This window comes from Chiloscyllium plagiosum, unplaced genomic scaffold, assembly GCF_037043375.1.
Source record: "Chiloscyllium plagiosum isolate Xiang-an unplaced genomic scaffold, Cpla_swu_hap1 HiC_scaffold_3, whole genome shotgun sequence".
NCBI lineage: Eukaryota > Metazoa > Chordata > Chondrichthyes > Orectolobiformes > Hemiscylliidae > Chiloscyllium > Chiloscyllium plagiosum.
In genome coordinates this window covers 161,711,828-161,731,912 of record NW_028270141.1, presented here as the reverse complement: position 1 = coordinate 161,731,912, position 20,085 = coordinate 161,711,828, and the positions used below count along the sequence as shown (strand labels likewise).

At 57.4% G+C, this 20,085-nt stretch overlaps 1 protein-coding gene across 4 annotated transcripts in view; it reads left to right on the top strand.

Moving 5' to 3' along the window:
* The first annotated feature begins 311 nt into the window (after positions 1-311).
* The window catches only part of LOC122546978 (DNA polymerase eta-like), a 37,372-nt gene continuing 17,598 nt past the window's right edge, over positions 312-20,085 (top strand). The window contains exons 1-6 of one of the 4 annotated variants that reach the window (XM_087984781.1): positions 312-405; positions 10,634-10,750; positions 15,194-15,328; positions 15,978-16,204; positions 16,293-16,468; positions 17,986-18,089. In XM_087984781.1, the coding sequence (XP_087840907.1) occupies positions 10,650-10,750; positions 15,194-15,328; positions 15,978-16,204; positions 16,293-16,468; positions 17,986-18,089 (743 nt within the window). In that variant the 5' untranslated portion in view covers positions 312-405; positions 10,634-10,649. Of the gene's footprint in view, positions 406-10,633; positions 10,790-15,193; positions 15,329-15,977; positions 16,205-16,292; positions 16,469-17,985; positions 18,090-20,085 lie in introns of those variants that run through there. The other 3 variants (XM_087984779.1, XM_087984795.1, XM_087984786.1) reach the window with 3 other exon arrangements.

The following is a 20,085-nucleotide window of genomic DNA, read 5'->3' as shown; positions in this document are numbered from 1 at the left end:
ATTGGGTGGCGCTGCAGGAGGAGGCCATCGTTACTCCTCCCAGACATTGGGTGGCGCTGCGGGAGGAGGCTACGGTTACTCCTCCCAGACATTGGGTGGCGCTGCAGGAGGAGGCCATCGTTACTCCTCCCAGACGTTGGGTGGCGCTGCGGGAGGAGGCTACGGTTACTCCTCCCAGACATTAGGTGGCGCTGCAGGAGGAGGCCATCGTTACTCCTCCCAGTCATTGGGTGGCGCTGCGGGAGGAGGCTATGGTTACTCCTCAGAGACAGGGGGAGGTGCTGCTGAGGACACGCCTCCCTCGGTGCTGCTGAGGACACGCCTCCCTCGGTGCTGGCCAATGGCAGCGGAGAGAGTATCGGTCTGAGATGGCGCAGTGACGTTACACTGAATCTGGGCGCCAAAGTAAAGGAGCAGCGGGGGGGCGGCAAGGGGATGGGGGGGTCAGTGTGGGGGAGGGGAGCGCGGGAGAGGGGAGGGAGGTGTCAGTGTGGGGGAGGGGAGCGCGGGGAGTGGGGGTGTCTGTTGGGGGAGGGGAGCAAGGGAAGTGGGGGTGTCAGTGTTGGGGGAGGGGAGCGTGGGGAGTGGGGGTGTCAGTGTTGGGGGTGGGGAGCGCGGGGAGTGGGGGTGTCTGTGTTGGGGGAGGGGAGCGTGGGGAGTGGGGGTGTCAGTGTTGGGGGAGGGGAGCGCGGGGAGCGCGGGGAGTGGGGGTGTCAGTGTTGGGGGAGGGGAGCGCGGGGAGTGGGGGTGTCAGTGTTGGGGGTGGGGGGCGTGGGGAGTGGGGTGTCAGTGTTGGGGGAGGGGAGCGTGGGGAGTGGGGTGTCAGTGTTGGGGGAGGGGAGCGTGGGGAGTGGGGGTGTCAGTGTTGGGGGAGGGGAGCGCGGGGAGCGCGGGGAGTGGGGGTGTCAGTGTTGGGGGAGGGGAGCGCGGGGAGTGGGGGTGTCAGTGTTGGGGGTGGGGGGCGTGGGGAGTGGGGGTGTCAGTGTTGGGGGTGGGGGGCGTGGGGAGTGGGGTGTCAGTGTTGGGGGAGGGGAGCGTGGGGAGTGGGGGTGTCAGTGTTGGGGGAGGGGAGCGCGGGGAGTGGGGGTGTCAGTGTTGGGGGTGGGGAGCGCGGGGAGTGGGGGTGTCTGTGTTGGGGGAGGGGAGCAAGGGAAGTGGGGGTGTCAGTGTTGGGGGAGGGGAGCGCGGGGAGTGGGGGTGTCAGTGTTGGGGGAGGGGAGCACGGGGAGTGGGGGTGTCAGTGTTGGGGGAGGGGAGCACGGGGAGTGGGGGTGTCAGTGTTGGGGGAGGGGAGCACGGGGAGTGGGGTATAGCCGTGTGTACGGGTTATGTATACGTGTGTAGGGGGTATAGCCATGTGTATGGGTTATGTATACGTGTGTAGGGGATATAGCCGTGTGTACGGGTAATGTATTTGTGTGTAGGGGATATAGCTGTGTGGATGGGTTATGTATATGTGTGTAGGGGATATAGCTGTGTGTACGGGTTATGTATACGTGTGTAGGGGGTATAGCCGTGTGTAGGGGGTATAGCCATGTGTATGGGTTATGTATATGTGTGTAGGGGATATAGCTGTGTGTACGGGTTATGTATATGTGTGTAGGGGATATAGCTGTGTGTACGGGTTATGTATACGTGTGTAGGGGGTATAGCCGTGTGTACGGTTATGTATATGTGTGTAAAGCCCTGTGTACGGTTATGTATATGTGTGTAAGGGTATAGCCATGTGTACGGGTTATGTATATGTGTGTAGGGGGTATAGCCATGTGTACGGGTTATGTATATGTGTGTAGGGGTATAGCTGTGTGGATGGGTTATGTATATGTGTGTAGGAGTATAGCTGTGTGTACGGGTTATGTATACGTGTGTAGGGGGTGTAGCCGTGTGTACGGGTTATGTATATGTGTGTAGGAGTATAGCTGTGTGGATGGGTTATGTATACGTGTGTAGGGGTTATGTATATGTGTGTAGGGGATATAGCTGTGTGTACGGGTTATGTATATGTGTGTAGGAGTATAGCTGTGTGTACGGGTTATGTATACGTGTGTAGGGGTATAGCCGAGTGTACGGGTTATGTATACGTGTGTAGGGGTATAGCAGTGTGTACGGGTTATGTATACGTGTGTAGGGGTATAGCCGTGTGTACGGGTTATGTATATGTGTGTACGGGTTATGTATATGTGTGTAGGGGATATAGCTGTGTGTACGGGTTATGTATACGTGTGTAGGGGATATAGCTCTGTGTACGGGTTATGTATATGTGTGTAGGGGATATAGCTGTGTGTACGGGTTATGTATACGTGTGTAGGGGGTATAGCCGTGTGTACGGGTTATGTATATGTGTGTAGGGGAAATAGCTGTGTGTAAGGTTTATGTATACATGTGTAGGGGGTATAGCCGTGTATACGGGTTATGTATACGTGTGTAGGGGGTATAGCCGTGTATACGGGTTATGTATACGTGTGTGGGGGGTATAGCCACTCCCCGCGCTCACCTCCCCCAACACTGACACATCCACTCCCCGCGCTCCCATCCCCCAACACTGACACCCCCACTCCCCGCGCTCCCCTCCCCCAACACTGACACCCCCACTCCCCGCGCTCACCTCCCCCAACACTGACACCCCCACTCCCCGCGCTCACCTCCCCCAACACTGACACCCCCACTCCCCGCGCTCACCTCCCCCAACACTGACACCCCCACTCCCCGCGCTCACCTCCCCCAACACTGACACCCCCACTCCCCGCGCTCCCCTCCCCCAACACTGACACCCCCACTCCCCGCGCTCACCTCCCCCAACACTGACACCCCCACTCCCCGCGCTCCCCTCCCCCAACACTGACACCCCCACTCCCCGCGCTCCCCTCCCCCAACACTGACACCCCCACTCCCCCGCACTCCCCTCCTCCAACACTGACACCCCCTCCCCCCCGCTCCCCTCCCCCAACACTGACACCCCCACTCCCCGCGCTCACCTCCCCCAACACTGACACCCCCACTCCCCGCGCTCCCCTCCCCCAACACTGACACCCCCTCCCCCGCGCTCCCCTCCCCCAACACTGACACCCCCACTTCCCGCGCTCCCCTCCCCCAACACTGACACCCCCTCCCCCCCGCTCCCCTCCTTCAACACTGACACCCCCTCCTTCAACACTGACACCTACCTTCCCTGTGCTCCCATCCCCCAACACTGACACCCCCACTCTCCGTGCTCCCCTCCCCCAACAGACACCCCCACTCCCCGTGCTCCCCTCCCGAAAAGACAACCCCACTCCCCGTGCTCCCCTCCCGAAAAGACAACCCCACTCCCCGCACTCCCCTCCCCCAACACTGATACCCCCACTTACCGCGCTCCCCTCCCCCAACACTGACACTTCCACTCTCCGCGCTCCCCTCCCCAACACTGACACCCTCCGTCCCGCACTCCCCTCCCCCAACACTGAAACCCCCACTTCCCGCGCTCCCCTCCCCCAACACTGACACCCCCACTCCCCCGCACTCCCCTCCTCCAACACTGACACCCCCCTCCCCCGCGATCCCCTCCCCCAACACTGACACCCCCACTCCCCGCGTCCCCTCCCCCAACAATGACACCCCCACTCCCCGCGCACCCCTCCCCCACCACGGACACTCCCACACCCCGCGCTCCCCTCCCCCAAACTGACACCCCCACTCCCCGCGCTCCCCTCCCAAAACACTGAAACCCCACTTCCCGCGCTCCCCTCCCCCAACACTGACACCCCCACTCCCCGCGCTCCCCTCCCCCAACACTGGCACCCCCACTCCCCCGCACTCCCCTCCTCCAACACTGACACCCCCCTCCCCCGCGATCCCCTCCCCCAACACTGACACCCCCACTCCCCGCGCCCCCTCCCCCAACAATGACACCCCCACTCCCCGTGCTCCCCTCCCCCAACACTGACACCCCCACTCCCCGCGCTCCCCTCCCCCAACACTGACACCCCCACTCCCCGTGCTCCCCTCTCCCAACACTGACTTCCCCCCCTTCCCCGCGCTCCCCTCCCCCAACACTGACACCCCCACTCCCCGTGCTCCCCTCCCCCAACACTGACTTCCCCCCCTTCCCCGCGCTCCCCTCCCCCAACACTGACACCCCCACTCCCCGCGCTCCCCTCCCCCAACACTGACACCCCCACTCCCCGCGCTCCCCTCCCCAAACAGACAACCCACTCCCCGTGCTCCCCTCCCCCAACACTGACACCCCCACTCCCCGTGCTCCCCTCCCCCAACACTGACACACCCACTCCCCGCGCTCCCTCCCCCAACACTGACATCCCCACTCCCCACGCTCCCCTCCCCCAACAGACAACCCCACTCCCCGTGCTCCCCTCCCCCAACAGACAACCCCACTCCCCGCGCTCCCCTCCCCCAACACTGATACCCCCACTTACCGCGCTCCCCTCCCCCAACACTGACACCTCCACTCTCCGCGCTCCCCTCCCACAACACTGACACCTCCACTCTCCGCGCTCCCCTCCCACAACACTGACACCCCCACTCCCCGCGCACCCCTCCCAAAACACTGAAACCCCCACTCCCCGCGCTCCCCTCCCCCAACACTGACACCCCCACCACTGTCACCCCCACTTCCCGCGCTCCCCTCCCCCAACACTGACACCCCCACTCCCCTCCTCCAACACTGACACCCCCCTCCCCCGCGCTCCCCTCCCCCAACACTGACACCCCCACTCCCCGCGCCCCCTCCCCCAACAATGACACCCCCACTCCCCGCGCTCCCCTCCCCCAACACTGACACCCCCACTCCCCGCGCTCCCCTCCCCCAACACTGACACCCCCACCACTGACACCCCCACCACTGACACCCCCACTTTCCGCGCTCCCCTCCCCCAACACTGACACCCCCACTCCCCGCGCTCCCATCCCCCAACACTGACACCCCCACTCCCTGCGCTCCCCTCCCCCAACACTGACACCCCCACTCCCCGTGCTCCCCTCCCCCAACACTGACACCCCCACTCCCCGCGCTCACCTCCCCCAACACTGACACCCCCACTCCCCGCGCTCACCTCCCCCAACACTGACACCCCCACTCCCCGCGCTCCCCTCCCCCAACACTGACACCCCCACTCCCCGCGCTCCCCTCCCCCAACACTGACACCCCCACTCCCCGCGCTCCCCTCCCCCAACACTGACACCCCCACTCCCCCGCACTCCCCTCCTCCAACACTGACACCCCCACTCCCCGCGCTCACCTCCCCCAACACTGACACCCCCACTCCCCGCGCTCACCTCCCCCAACACTGACACCCCCACTCCCCGCGCTCACCTCCCCCAACACTGACACCCCCACTCCCCGCGCTCCCCTCCCCCAACACTGACACCCCCTCCCCCGCGCTCCCCTCCCCCAACACTGACACCCCCACTTCCCGCGCTCCCCTCCCCCAACACTGACACCCCCTCCCCCCCGCTCCCCTCCTTCAACACTGACACCCCCTCCTTCAACACTGACACCTACCTTCCCTGTGCTCCCATCCCCCAACACTGACACCCCCACTCTCCGTGCTCCCCTCCCCCAACAGACACCCCCACTCCCCGTGCTCCCCTCCCGAAAAGACAACCCCACTCCCCGTGCTCCCCTCCCGAAAAGACAACCCCACTCCCCGCACTCCCCTCCCCCAACACTGATACCCCCACTTACCGCGCTCCCCTCCCCCAACACTGACACTTCCACTCTCCGCGCTCCCCTCCCCAACACTGACACCCTCCGTCCCGCACTCCCCTCCCCCAACACTGAAACCCCCACTTCCCGCGCTCCCCTCCCCCAACACTGACACCCCCACTCCCCCGCACTCCCCTCCTCCAACACTGACACCCCCCTCCCCCGCGATCCCCTCCCCCAACACTGACACCCCCACTCCCCGCGTCCCCTCCCCCAACAATGACACCCCCACTCCCCGAGCTCCCCTCCCCCAACACTGACACCCCCACTCCCCGCGCACCCCTCCCCCAACACGGACACTCCCACACCCCGCGCTCCCCTCCCCCAAACTGACACCCCCACTCCCCGCGCTCCCCTCCCAAAACACTGAAACCCCACTTCCCGCGCTCCCCTCCCCCAACACTGACACCCCCACTCCCCGCGCTCCCCTCCCCCAACACTGGCACCCCCACTCCCCCGCACTCCCCTCCTCCAACACTGACACCCCCCTCCCCCGCGATCCCCTCCCCCAACACTGACACCCCCACTCCCCGCGCCCCCTCCCCCAACAATGACACCCCCACTCCCCGTGCTCCCCTCCCCCAACACTGACACCCCCACTCCCCGCGCTCCCCTCCCCCAACACTGACACCCCCACTCCCCGTGCTCCCCTCCCAAAACACTGAAACCCCCACTTCCCGCGCTCCCCTCCCCCAACACTGACACCCCCACTCCCCGCGCTCCCCTCCCCAAACAGACAACCCACTCCCCGTGCTCCCCTCCCCCAACACTGACACCCCCACTCCCCGCGCTCCCCTCCCCCAACACTGACACCCCCACTCCCCGCGCTCCCCTCCCCAAACAGACAACCCACTCCCCGTGCTCCCCTCCCCCAACACTGACACCCCCACTCCCCGTGCTCCCCTCCCCCAACACTGACACACCCACTCCCCGCGCTCCCTCCCCCAACACTGACATCCCCACTCCCCACGCTCCCCTCCCCCAACAGACAACCCCACTCCCCGTGCTCCCCTCCCCCAACAGACAACCCCACTCCCCGCGCTCCCCTCCCCCAACACTGATACCCCCACTTACCGCGCTCCCCTCCCCCAACACTGACACCTCCACTCTCCGCGCTCCCCTCCCACAACACTGACACCCCCACTCCCCGCGCACCCCTCCCAAAACACTGAAACCCCCACTCCCCGCGCTCCCCTCCCCCAACACTGACACCCCCCTCCCCCGCGCTCCCCTCCCCCAACACTGACACCCCCACTCCCCGCGCCCCCTCCCCCAACAATGACACCCCCACTCCCCGCGCTCCCCTCCCCCAACACTGACACCCCCACTCCCCGCGCTCCCCTCCCCCAACACTGACACCCCCACTCCCCGCGCTCCCCTCCCCAAACAGACAACCCACTCCCCGTGCTCCCCTCCCCCAACACTGACACCCCCACTCCCCGTGCTCCCCTCCCCCAACACTGACACACCCGCTCCCCGCGCTCCCTCCCCCAACACTGACACCCCCACTCCCCGCGCTCCCCTCCCCCAACACTGACACCCCCACTCCCCGCGCTCCCTCCCCCAACACTGACACCCCCACTCCCCGCGCTCCCTCCCCCAATACTGACACTCCCTCCCCCTGTGCTCCCCTCCCCCAACAATGACAGCCTCCTACCCCGCGCTCCCCTCCCCAACACTGACACCCCCACCCCCCGCGCTCCCTCCCCCAACACTGACACCCCCACCCCCCGCGCTCCCTCCCCCAACACTGACACCCCCACTCCCCGCGCTCCGCTCCCCTAATACTGACACTCCCTCCCCCAGTGCTCCCCTCCCCCAACACTGACACACCCACTCGCGCGCCCCCCCAACACTGGCATCCCCACACCCCACCCCCAACACTGCCACCCCCACTCCCCGTGCTCCCCACCCCCAACACAGACACCCCCACTCCCCGTGCTCCCCTCCCCCAACACTGACACCCTCACTCCCCCGCGCTCCCATCCCCAACACTGACACTCCCACGCGCTCCCCTCCCCCAACATACACCCCCACTCTCCCGCGCTCCCCTCCCCCAACAGGCACCCCCACTCCCCCCTCCCCCAACAGACACCCCCACTCCCCCGTGCTCCCCTCCCCCAACAGACAGCCCCACTCCCACGCGCTCCCCTCCCCCAACAGACACCCCCACTCCCCCGCGCTCCCCTCCCCCAACACTGACACCCCCACTTCCCGCGCTCCCCTTCCCAACACTGACACCCCCACTCCCACGCGCTCCCCTCCCCCAACAGACACCCCCACTCTCCCGCGCTCCCCTCCCCCAACAGACACCCCCACTCCCCCCTCCCCCAACAGACACCCCCACTCCCCCGTGCTCCCCTCCCCCAACAGACACCCCCACTCCCACGCGCTCCCCTCCCCCAACAGACACTCCCACTCCCCCGCGCTCCCCTCCCCCAACACTGACACCCCCACTCCCCGTCCTCTCCTCCCCCAACACTGACACCCCCACTCCCCTCCCCCAACACTGACACCCCCACTCCCCTCCCCCAACACTGACACCCCCACTCCCCGTGCTCCCCTCCCCCAACACTGACACACCCACTCCCCGCGCTCCCTCCCCCAACACTGACACACCCACTCTTTGTGCTTCTCTCCCCCAACAGACACCCCAACTCCCCGTGCTCCCCTCCCCCAACACTGGCACCTCCACTCTCCGTGTCAGTGTTGGGGGAGGGGAGTGGGGTGTCAGTGTTGGGGCGGGGAGCGCGGGGGAGGGGGTTGTCAGTGTTGGGGGAGGGCTATAGTAAAGAGTGTGCTTGTTTTGGGGTGGTGTTTTTTGGGAAGAGGGATGTGTTTAACGGGGTGGATGTTTGTGTGGGGCTTGTGAGAGATGAATATTTGTTGGAGAAAATTACTTCAGATGCTGGAATCTGTACTGAAAACAAAACCAAAATGCCAGAGCTCACAGTGGGTCAGACAGCATCCTAATGTTGAGAGTCTAGCTGACTCTTCATCAGATCTGAAGTGAAGTGTGGAGGGTGCAGCATTTATGCTGTAGTTTGGGGATGGAGAGGTGCGGTTTAGTGGGGGTGGGGGCGGTTGGTGCTGGGGGTGGAGATAATGGGTGTAGGTGTTGGTGTAGAAAAGTTGCTAGTTCAGATTAAGTGATGGGAATGTAAGAATGGCAGAACAATAGTGTGTCTCCTGCTAAACTGGGAAGGACAGACTGTCCCACTGGGACAGGGGGGAGAGGAGAGAGGACATTGTGACAGAGAATGTAACAACTAAAGCTCCACAAAGGGAAGAAATGGTTCACAATTTGTAGGTGTTGAACTCAATATTAAGTCCAGAAGACTATAAAGTGGCTAGTCTGAAGATGAGATGTTGTTTTTCCAGTTTGCTGCTGTATTCTGGTCAGTCCCACCAGCCGCGGCATTCAAAGGATAATTCTCCACCATTCCAGACAACGCCAGTAGAACACCACCACCAAACACATCTTCCCCTAACTCCCCAGTCTGTATTTCCCTCTGGGACACTCTAGTCCATTGAACAACCACTAACACCAATTCCCCCCTTCCCCATGGCATCTTCCCAACACCTGCCCCTTCATTTCCTCCATGTTCACCATCCAAGGGCCTAAGCAGCATTTCACCTGGACCTGCTGCAATCCTGTGTATTGTATTTGCTGCACCCAATGTGGCCTACTCTACATTGGAGAAACCAAACACAGACAGGGTGCATGCTTTGTGGAACACCTCCAGTCTGTGTGCACACAGGACCCTGACTTTCCTGGAGCCAGTCATTTTACCACAGTGTCCTGCTCACATAGCAACATGTCTGTCCTCGGCATGCTGCAGTGTTCTGAATCCCAGCACAAACTGGAGGGACAGCATCTCATCTTCAGACTAGACACTTTATAGCCTTCTGGGCTTAATATTGAGTTCAACACCTTCACATTGTGAATCATTTGTTCTAGTTTGTTACATTCTGTTAGCATTTCCTCTCTCTCCCCCGCCACATCCCTGTGGGACTGTCTGTTCTTTCTAGTTTGGACAGCACGGTGGCTCAGTGGTTAGCACTGCTGCCTCACAGCGCCAGGGACCTGGGTTCAATTCCCGCCTCAGGCGACTGTCTGTGTGGAGTTTGCACATTCTCCCTGTATCTGCGTGGGTTTCTTCCTGGTGCTCCGGTTTCCTCCCACAGTGTAGATTAGGTGAATTGACCATGCTAAATTGCCCATAGTGTTCAGGGATGTGTAGGTTAGGTGCATTACTCAGGGGAAATGTCGAGTAATAGGGTTGGGGAATGTGTCTGGGTGGGATACTCTTAGCAGGGTTGGAGTGGACTTGTTGGGCCTGTTTCCACACTGTAGGGATTCTATGATTCTCTAATGTGGAGGAGCTGGTGTTGGTCTGGGGTGGACAAAGTTCAAAATCACACAACACCAAGTTATAGTCCAACAGGTTTATTTGAAAGCACTAGTTTTCGGAGCCCTGCTGAAGGAGTTAGCCACCTGATGAAGGGGTAGTGCTCTGAACGCTAGTGCTTCCAATAAACCTGTGGGACACACCATTCTTCTGCCATGCTCACATTCCCATCACTTAATCTGAACTATCAACATCTTTTCTGCACCAGCACTCTGCAGTCATTACCCCCACATAACCCCCCTCCCCCAGACTGTAGTATCCCCAGACTTCACTTCAGCTGTGATGAAGAATCATCTAACCTCAAGGTTTGCTCGCTCTCTCTCCGTGGATGCTGTCTGACCTGCTGTGATCTCCGGCATTGGTTGTTTTCAGTGAATATTTGCGAGACTGTTTTTAGGGGCGGGTAAACGTTTCGAGTCGGGGTGGGAGGAGGTCTCTGTCTGTTGTCCCGAGCTGGACCAGGTGCAGCTGCACTGTGCTGAGTCCTGTTCTCCCTGACCCTGCTGCTTGCTGTTTCCAGGCTGGTGCTGGTGGGGATGATGACTCGTGGTCAGGAACGTGTGGTGGCCCTCATCGATATGGACTGTTTCTATGTGCAAGTGGAACAGAAGAACAACCCTGAGCTGAAGGGCAAGCCGTGCGCTGTGGTCCAGTATAAAACCTGGCAGGGAGGAGGGTATATCTATCAGCACTACATTATCAGAGCTGACTGATTGCACTTTCACTCCCGGGACTGGGCACTAGTAATTCCCAGGATGTGGGCAGTGGGGCATTCAGTGGTGGTAACACTGTTGAACGTCAAGGGGTGGTCGTTAGATTCTCTCCTATTGGAGATGGTGACCAAGCATGTAGATGAGGGTAGGGCAGTTGACGTGGTGTACATGGACTTCAGTAAAGCCTTTGATAAGGTTCCACATGGTAGGCTGATGGAGAAAATGCAGAAGCATGGGACTGAGGGTGATTTAGCAGCTTGGATTAGAAACTGGCTTTCTGAAAGAAGGCAGCAAGTGGTGATTGATGGAAAATATTCAGCCTGGAGTCTGGTTACTAGTGGTGTGCCACAAGGATCTGTTTTGGGACCACTGCTGTTTGTCATTTTGATAAATGATTTGGATGCAGGCATAGGTGGATGGATTAGTAAGTTTGCAGATGACACTAAAGTCGGTGGAGTAGCGGACAGTGTGGGAGAATGTTACAGGTTACAGGGAGACTGGGATAAACTGCAGAATTGGGCTGAGAGGTGGCAAATGGAGTTCAATGCAGCTAAATGTGAGGTGATGCACTTTGGGAAGAATAACAGGAAGGCAGAGTACTGGGTCAGTGGAAAGATTTTTGGTAGTGTGGATGTGCAGAGGGATCTTGGAGTCCATGTACATAGATCCCTGAAAGTTGCCACCCAGGTGGATAGTGCTGTTAAGAAGGCATATGGTGTGTTAGGTTTCATTGGTAGAGGGATTGAGTTCTGGAGCCGCAATATCATGCTACAACTATACAAAACGCTGGTGCGGCCACACTTGGAATATTGTGTACAGTTCTGGTCGCCCCATTACAGGAAGGATGTGGAAACATTGGAAAAGGTGCAGAGGAGATTTACCAGGATGTTGCCTGGTCCGGAGGGAAGGTCTTATGAGGAAAGGCTGAGAGACTTGGGTCTGTTCTCACTGGAGAGAAGGCGGCTAAGAGGGGATTTGATAGAGACATACAAGATGATCAGAGGATTAGATAGGGTGGGCAGGGAAAGTCTTTTTCTGAGGATGATGATGTCAGCTTGTACGAGGGGGCATAGCTGCAAACTGAGGGGTGATAGATTTAAGACAGATGTCAGAGGCAGGTTCTTTACTCAGAGAGTGGTAAGGGCGTGGAATGCCCTACCTGCTAATGTAGTTAAATCAGCCACATTAGGGAGATTTAAACAGTCCTTAGATTAGCACATGGATGACAATGAGATAGTGTTGGGGAATGAGCTTAGATTGGTTCACAGGTCGGCGCAACATTGAAGGCCGAAGGGCCTGTTCTGCTCTGGATTGTTCTATGTAAGGCCTTTGACAACGTGCCGCACAGGAGGCTACTGAGTAAGATAGCAGTGTTAGAGGCAAGGTACTAGCATGGATAGAAGCTGGGCTGTCTGACAGAACGCAGAGAGTGGGGATAAAAGGGTCCTTCTCAAAATGGCAGCCGGTGACAAGTGGTGTTCATTAAGGCTCAGTGTTGGGACCGCAACTTTACGCTTTATACAGGAAGGAACTGAGGGTATTCTGGCTAAGTTTGCAAATGATACAAAGATAGGTAGAGGGACAGGTAGCACTGAGGAGGTGGGGAGACTGCAGAAGGATTTGGACAGGTTAGGAGAGTGCAAAAAGAAGTGGCAGATGGAGTACAGCGTGGGAAAGTGTGAGCTCACGCACTTTGGGAGGAAGGATAGAGGCATGGTCTATTTTCTAAATGGGGAGAAATCCAAAGGGCAAAGAGACTTGGGAGTTCTCGTCCAGGATTACAGGTTGAGTCAGCAGTTAGGAAGGCAAATGCAATGTTGGCATTTATTTTGAGAGGACTTGAATATAAACTGGTCAGACCACATTTGGAGTATTGTGCACAGTTTTGGGCCCCGTATCTCAGGAAGGATGGACTGGCCCTGGAGTGTGTTCAGAGGAGGATCACGAGAATGGTCCCAGGAATGAAAAGCTTAACATATGAGGAATGTTTGAGGACTCTGGGTCTATACTCGGTGTTTAGAACGATGAGGGGAATCTAATTGAAACGTACAGAATACTGAATGGCCTGGACAGAGTGGATGTTGGGAAGCTGTTTCTGTTGGTAGGAGAGACTAGGACCCGAGGGCACAGCCTTAGAGTAAAGGGAAGGCCTTTTAGAACAGAGATAAGGAGAGACTTCTTCAGCCAGAGAGTGGGGAATCTGTGGGATTCACTGCCACAGAAGGCTGTGGGAGGCCAGGTCATTGAGTGTTTTTGAGACTGAGATACATAGGTTCCTGAGTATCAAGGTTTATGGGGAGAATAGGGTTGAGAAACCAACCAGCCATGATTGAATGGCAGAGCAGGCTTGATGGGCTGAATGGCCTAATTTCTGCTTCTATGTCTTATGGTCTTATACTGTGGGCAGTTTTAGTCTCCTCATTTGAGGGAAGATACCATTTCATTGGAGGCAGTTCAGAGAAGGTCCACTGGGATGGTCCCTGGGATGGAGGGAGTGTCTCATGTACAAAGGTTAAACAGGTTGGGACTCTACTCCCTGGAGTGTAGAGGAATGAAAGGTGACCTCATTGAAATACGTTGGACTGTTCAGGGTTTGACAGGGTCAATGCTGAGAGGGTGGTTCCCCTCATGGGAGGGTCTGGGACCGGAGGGCAGAGGGTCAGGATAAAGGGGCACCAGTTTAAGGCTGGGACAAGGAGGGATTTTTTTTTTGAGGGTTATGTGTGTTTAGAACTCCTTGCCCCAGGGACTTGTGGGGGCAGAGCCTGGGTGTATATTTAAGGCTGAGATAGATCCTTGTTCAGTCGGGGAATCAGTGGGGTACGAGGAAAGGGCTGGAGGGTGGACGTGAGGAATGTCTGATCAGAAACGTTCCCATTGAAAGGCAGAGCAAGATGGAGGGACTGAGTGTCCTACTCCCGTTCCTATTCCATATGATCCGATGGTCTTACAACTAAGCGTGCAGGTACAACAGGCGGTGAGGAAAGGAAATGGGATGTTGGCCTTCATAGTGAGAGGATTTGAGTCCAGGAGCAGGGAGGTCTTGCTGCAATTATACAGGGCCTTGGGGAGACCACAGCTGGAGTATTATGGACAGGTTTGGTCTCCTTATCTGAGGAAGGATGTTCTGGTGATGGAGGGAGGGCAGCGAAGGGTTACCAGACTGACTGGATGTACGTGTATTTGGAAAGGCAGGGACTGATTAGGGATAGTCAACATGGTTTTGTGTGTGGGAAATCATATCTCACTAACCTGATTGAGTTTTTTGAAGAAGTAACAAAGAGGATTGATGAGGGCAGAGCGGTAGATGTGATCTATATGGACTTCAGTAAGGTGTTTGACAAGGTTCCCATGGGAGACTGATTAGCAGGGTTAGATCTCACGGAATACAGGGAGAACTAGCCATTTGGATACAGAACTGGCTCAAAGGTAGAAGACAGAGGGTGGTGGTGGAGGGTTGTTTTTCAGACTGGAGGCCTGTGACCAGTGGAGTGCCACAAGGATCGGTGCTGGGTCCACTGCTTTTCATCATTTTACATAAATGATTTGGATGTGAGCTTAAGGGGTACAGTTAGTAAGTTTGCAGATGACACCAAAATTGGAGGTGTAGTGGACAGCGAAGAGGGTTACCTCAGATTACAACAGGATCTTGACCAGATGGGCCAATGGGCTGAGAAGTGGCAGATGGAGTTTAATTCAGATAAATGCGAGGTGCTGTATTTTGGGAAAGCGCATCTTAACAGGACTTATACACTTAATGGTAAGGTCCTAGGGAGAGTTGCTGAACAAAGAGACCTTGGAGTACAGGTTCATAGCTCCTTGAAAGTGGAGTCATAGGTAGATAGGATAGTGAAGAAGGCGTTTGGTATGCTTTCCTTTATTGGTCAGAGTATTGAGTACAGGAGTTGGGAGGTCATGTTGTGGCTGTACAGGACACTGGTTAGGCCACTGTTGGAATATTGCATGCAATTCTGGTCTCCTTCCTATCGTAAAGATGTTGTGAAACTTGAAAGGGTTCAGGAAAGATTTACAAGGATGTTGCCAGGGTTGGAGGATCTGAGCTACAGGGAGAGGTTGAACAGGCTGGGGCTGTTTTCCCTGGAGCGTCGGAGGCTGAGGGGTGATCTTATAGAGGTTTATACAATCATGAGGGGCATGGATAGGATAAATAGACAAAGTCTTTTCCCTGGGGTGGGGGAGTCCAGAACTAGAGGGCATAGGTTTAGGGTGAGAGGGGAAAGATATAAGAGAGAACTAAGGGGCAGCTTTTTCACACACAGGGTGGTACGTGTATGGAATGAGCTGCCAGAGGATGCGGTGGAGGCTGATACAGTTGCAACATTTCTGCTGTTCCTATCTTTCTCTAGAATTATTGCTGTCAGCTACGAGGCACGAGCCTATGGAGTGACGAGAGGAATGCGAGGTCAGGAAGCAAAGAAGAAATGTCCACAGCTGCAGCTCGCGCGAATCCCAGAGGCTCATGGGAAGGCCGATCTCAGCAAGTATGTCCTTTTCCCTCCTGCCCATCACCTTTCTTTGCAGTTCCCCACCTCCACCCCGTCCGCATCCCCACTCCCTTCAGTTCCCATTCTTTCCCACCCCACCTCATCCCCTCACTTTCCTGCCCCCTCTCCACACCCTTTGTGCCCAGTCCATTGAAGCACCTGCCTATTTTCCTGTTCCCCCCCTGCCTCGGTCTCCTCTCCCTCCTGTGCACCCTCCTCAGTTCACTTTGTTTTATAAAGTTAGTTGTTTCTGAGCTGTTCTCTGGACTAACATTGGATGAAGGTCCAGTGTGTTTTTAGTACAGTGTCTGACTGAGAGAAATGTCAGGTTTGCTGATAACGCTAAGGGTGGACGTTGCCTGGGGTTCACCTTTATCAGTAACCCCCTTGGCTGTGCTAACAGCTGCAGCAGGGGCAGAGTCTATTCTTCCTTGTCACTGCTGCTAAAGTCATCGAATCTCTCACATCTCCATTAGCCTGAACTGAGATGTTTCTGCCTTTTGGAGATTTCACAATCTGCTCGGTTTCTCTGAGTGACTCTGATCACAGCCAGGTATCTGTACAAACACTCCATCTTCCCCCGAAGTTCCTCTTCCAGTGAGGGACAGGAATGTGTCGGCTGTTACTGTTTTACGTGTCCCAACAGGTATCGTGAAGCCAGCGTACAGGTGCTCTCAGTGCTGTCCCGTTTTGCCGTGATCGAACGGGCCAGTATTGACGAGGTCTTTGTAGATCTGACTGCAGCTGCCCGAGATCGGGCCTGCAAGCTGGAGGGTCAGCGGATTGATCATGGGCTGCTGCCGACCACCTTCATACAGGGATTCCCCCAACATGCTCAGGCAGAGCAGTGTGGAGAGCCAGCTGTACCAAGAGGTAGGTACCTGGGGGAGAGGGGGGGAAATTACACTGAGGCCACTGGCTGTTACCAGCAGTCACACTGTGTGTGTGTGTGCCCTCACAGAGCAGGCACGCCGAGTGGGGCTAGACGCCTGGCTGGACTCGCTGCCCCTCAGTACCCGAGACGGAGACAGCCCTGAGCTGCAGCTCACAGCTGGGGCCCTGATCGTGGAGGAGATGCGGGCAGCAGTGGAACACGAGACTGGATACAGGTGTTCAGCTGGAGTTTCACACAACAAGGTACACCGCAGAGACTGGCAACTCCTCCCTGTGCACTGGCACTGTGCCCCCTGCACCCCACACCTCCATACACCGGCACTGTGCCCCCTGCACCCCACACCTCCATACACTGGCACCGTGCCCCCCGCACCCCACACCCCCATACACTGGCACTGTGCCCCCTGCACCCCACACCTCCATACACTGGCACCGTGCCCCCCGCACCCCACACCTCCATACACCGGCACTGTGCCCCCTGCACCCCACACCCCCATACACCGGCACTGTGCCCCCTGCACCCCACACTCCATACACTGGCACTGTGCCCCCTGCACCCCACACTCCATACACTGGCACTGTGCCCCCCGCACCCCACACCTCCATACACCGGCACCGTGCTCCCCGCACCCCACACCCCCATACACCGGCACCGTGCTCCCCGCACCCCACACCCCCATACACCGGCACCGTGCCCCCTGCACCCCACACCTCCATACACTGGCACCGTGCCCCCCGCACCCCACACCTCCATACACTGGCACCGTGCCCCCCGCACCCCACACCTCCATACACTGGCACCGTGCCCCCCGCACCCCACACCTCCATACACCGGCACCGTGCCCCCTGCACCCCACACCTCCATACACTGGCACCGTGCTCCCCGCACCCCACACCTCCATACACTGGCACCGTGCTCCCCGCACCCCACACCTCCATACACTGGCACCGTGCTCCCCGCACCCCACACCTCCATACACTGGCACCGTGCCCCCCCGCACCCCACACCCCCATACACCGGCACTGTGCTCCCCGCACCCCACACCCCCATACTCCGGCACTGTGCTCCCTGCACCCCACACCCCCATACACCGGCACCGTGCCCCTCGCGCCCCACACCCCCCATACACCGGCACCGTGCCCCTCGCACCTCACACCCCCATGCACTGGCACTGTGCCCCCTGCACCCCACACCTCCATACACTGGCACCGTGCCCCCCGCACCCCACACCCCCATACGCCGGCACCGTGCCCCCCGCACCCCACACCCCCATACACCGGCACCGTGCCCCTCGCACACCACACCCCCATATACCGGCACCGTGCTCCCCACACCCCCATATACCGGCACCGTGCTCCCCACACCCCCATAAGCCGGCACCGTGCCCCCCACATCCCCATACACTGGCACCGTGCCCCCTGCACCGCATACCCCCATACAGTGGGACAATGTGTCATCTCCTCCCCCTGCAATAGGCTGGGACAAGTGTCCCCGTTCCCCCCCCCACAGACCCATTTCCTGTTCCCCCATTCCCCGTTCCCCCTTTCCCCATTGACTGAGAGAACCACCCCCCACTTACCCCCCCCTCCCCCAAGACTAGTGCCCTATTCCTCCCCCCACAAGCCGAGGGGATTGGCACACACAGCCCTACCCCCCAGACAGGCAGATATCCCCCAGGGCTGTGCCTGTGGTGCTTGTCTTGTTGATAGCGTGTGATGGTTGATTGGGAGTTGCCTGACTCTCTCTGTTGTGTGTGTAGGTGTTGGCGAAGCTGAGTTGTGGTTTGAACAAACCAAACAGTCAGACGGTGCTGCCAATGTGCTCCGTGCCAAGACTCTTCGACAGTCTGCCCATTGGCAAAATGTAAGTTTATTGGGAGATCTCGACTGTTTCTTTGATCGTTCACACGATGAGGGTGGTGCTGGCCAGGCCAGCGTTTACTGCCTGTGCCTAATTCCCCAGAGGGTAATGATGAATCAGCCACATGGCTGTGGGTCTGCAGTCACTTGCAGGCCTGTCCAGGGAAGGCTGGCAGTTTCCATCCCTAAAGGACATGGGTGACCCAGATGGGGTTTTCCAACAATCAGCAGTGGATTCATGGTCAAGCCCGACATTTTAGTGAATTCAAATTCCACCGTCAGCTGTGGCGGGATTCCGATTCCCAGAACATGACCAAGGTGTCTGAGTTAACGGGATAGCAACACTACAGTTGACCCTCACCTCCATCAGCGTGTGGGCTAGTCAGGATCACAGAGACATTGCTGCAGGGTGAGCAGGGATGGGGATTGAACATCCAGACAAGAAGGAAAATGTTTTGGAGATGTGTTAATGGTTAAAGGAGAAATTAACACAATAGGATGGATAATCTGGCAGTGTGGAATCTGTGGGTTCAGCTCAGAAACAAAAATCATGAGTGGGGCTTGTTTATAGAATCTCAAACAGTAAAGAATGCATTAAACAGGAAATGAGAGACAGATGCTATATGCATGAATTTAAGCTGCAGATTGAGTAAATCAAATTCTTAACTCTACTGTGAAGGAGGAGTTGATGCAAGATGGTTTTTTGGACCAATACGTTCAGAGACCAGCGAGAGAACAAGCCGTTCTATAATGAGAAAGGAATAGTTGGCAGTCTAGTTATGTGAGGCCCCTTGGGGAACACGGATCATAATGTGCGAGGATTCCACATCAAAACGGAGAGTGATATATTAGTTTCTGTGACTAGGGTCCTCAATCGAAATGAAGGATGCAACAATGGTTTAAGGCACGAGTTGGCAAGTTATATTCCAAATATGTGGAATAAAATGATTTAAAGGGATGATGGTGGTAAGACAATGAGAGCACATGGTCAACTCCAACAGTTCATTCCTGTCTGAGGCAGAATTAAACCAGAGAGAGTGGCCTGACCATGGCTAACAGGGAAATTAGGGACAGTATCACATCCAAGAACTGGCCAGAAAAGCAACAACAGAGCCATGGAGTGGGAGTAGTTTAAATTTCAACAAAGGAGGACTGAGGGATTGGTCAAGGGGAGTGTGGGGAATAGAGTGTGATAGTGAGCTTGTAGGGAACATACAAACTGACTGTGGCTGCTTGGATAGGTATTTGAAGAGAAACCGATAAGGAATGCCAAATGTAGTTCGCTTACAGTCAGAAACGGGAGTTTACAATGGGGAATGAGAAATGGCCAACCCACTAAATACACACTTTGGTTCTGACTTCACAAAGTAAGACACAAGTAACATCCCAGAAATATTGGGGATCACAGGGTATAGTGAGAGGGAGGAACTGAGGGAAAGCCGTATTAGTAGGGAAGTGGTGTTGGAGAAATTGATGGGATTAAAAGCAGATAAATCCCCAGGATCTAATAATCTACATCCCAGAGCACTTCAGGAAGTGGCCTAGAAGTAGTGGATGCATTTGGTGGTCATAGTGTTATAGAGATGTACAGCACGGAAACAGACCCTTCAGTCCAACCTGTCCATGCCGACCAGATATCCCAACCCAATCTAGTCCAACCTGCCAGCACCCGGCCCATATCCCTCCAAACCCTTCCTATTCATATACCCATCCAAATGCCTCTTAACTGTTGCAATTGTACCAGCCTCCACCACTTCCTCTGGCAGCTCATTCCAAACACCTACCACCCTCTGTGTGAAAAGGTTGCCCCTTAGGTTTCTTTTATATCTTTCCCCTCTCACCCTAAACCTATGCCCTCTAGTTCTGGACTCCTCCACCCCAGGGAAAAGACTTTGTCTATTTACCCTGTCCATGCCCCTCATGATTTTGTAAACCTCTATAAGGTCACCCCTCAGCCTCCAACGCTCCAGGGAAAACAGCCCCAGCCTGTTCAGCCTCTC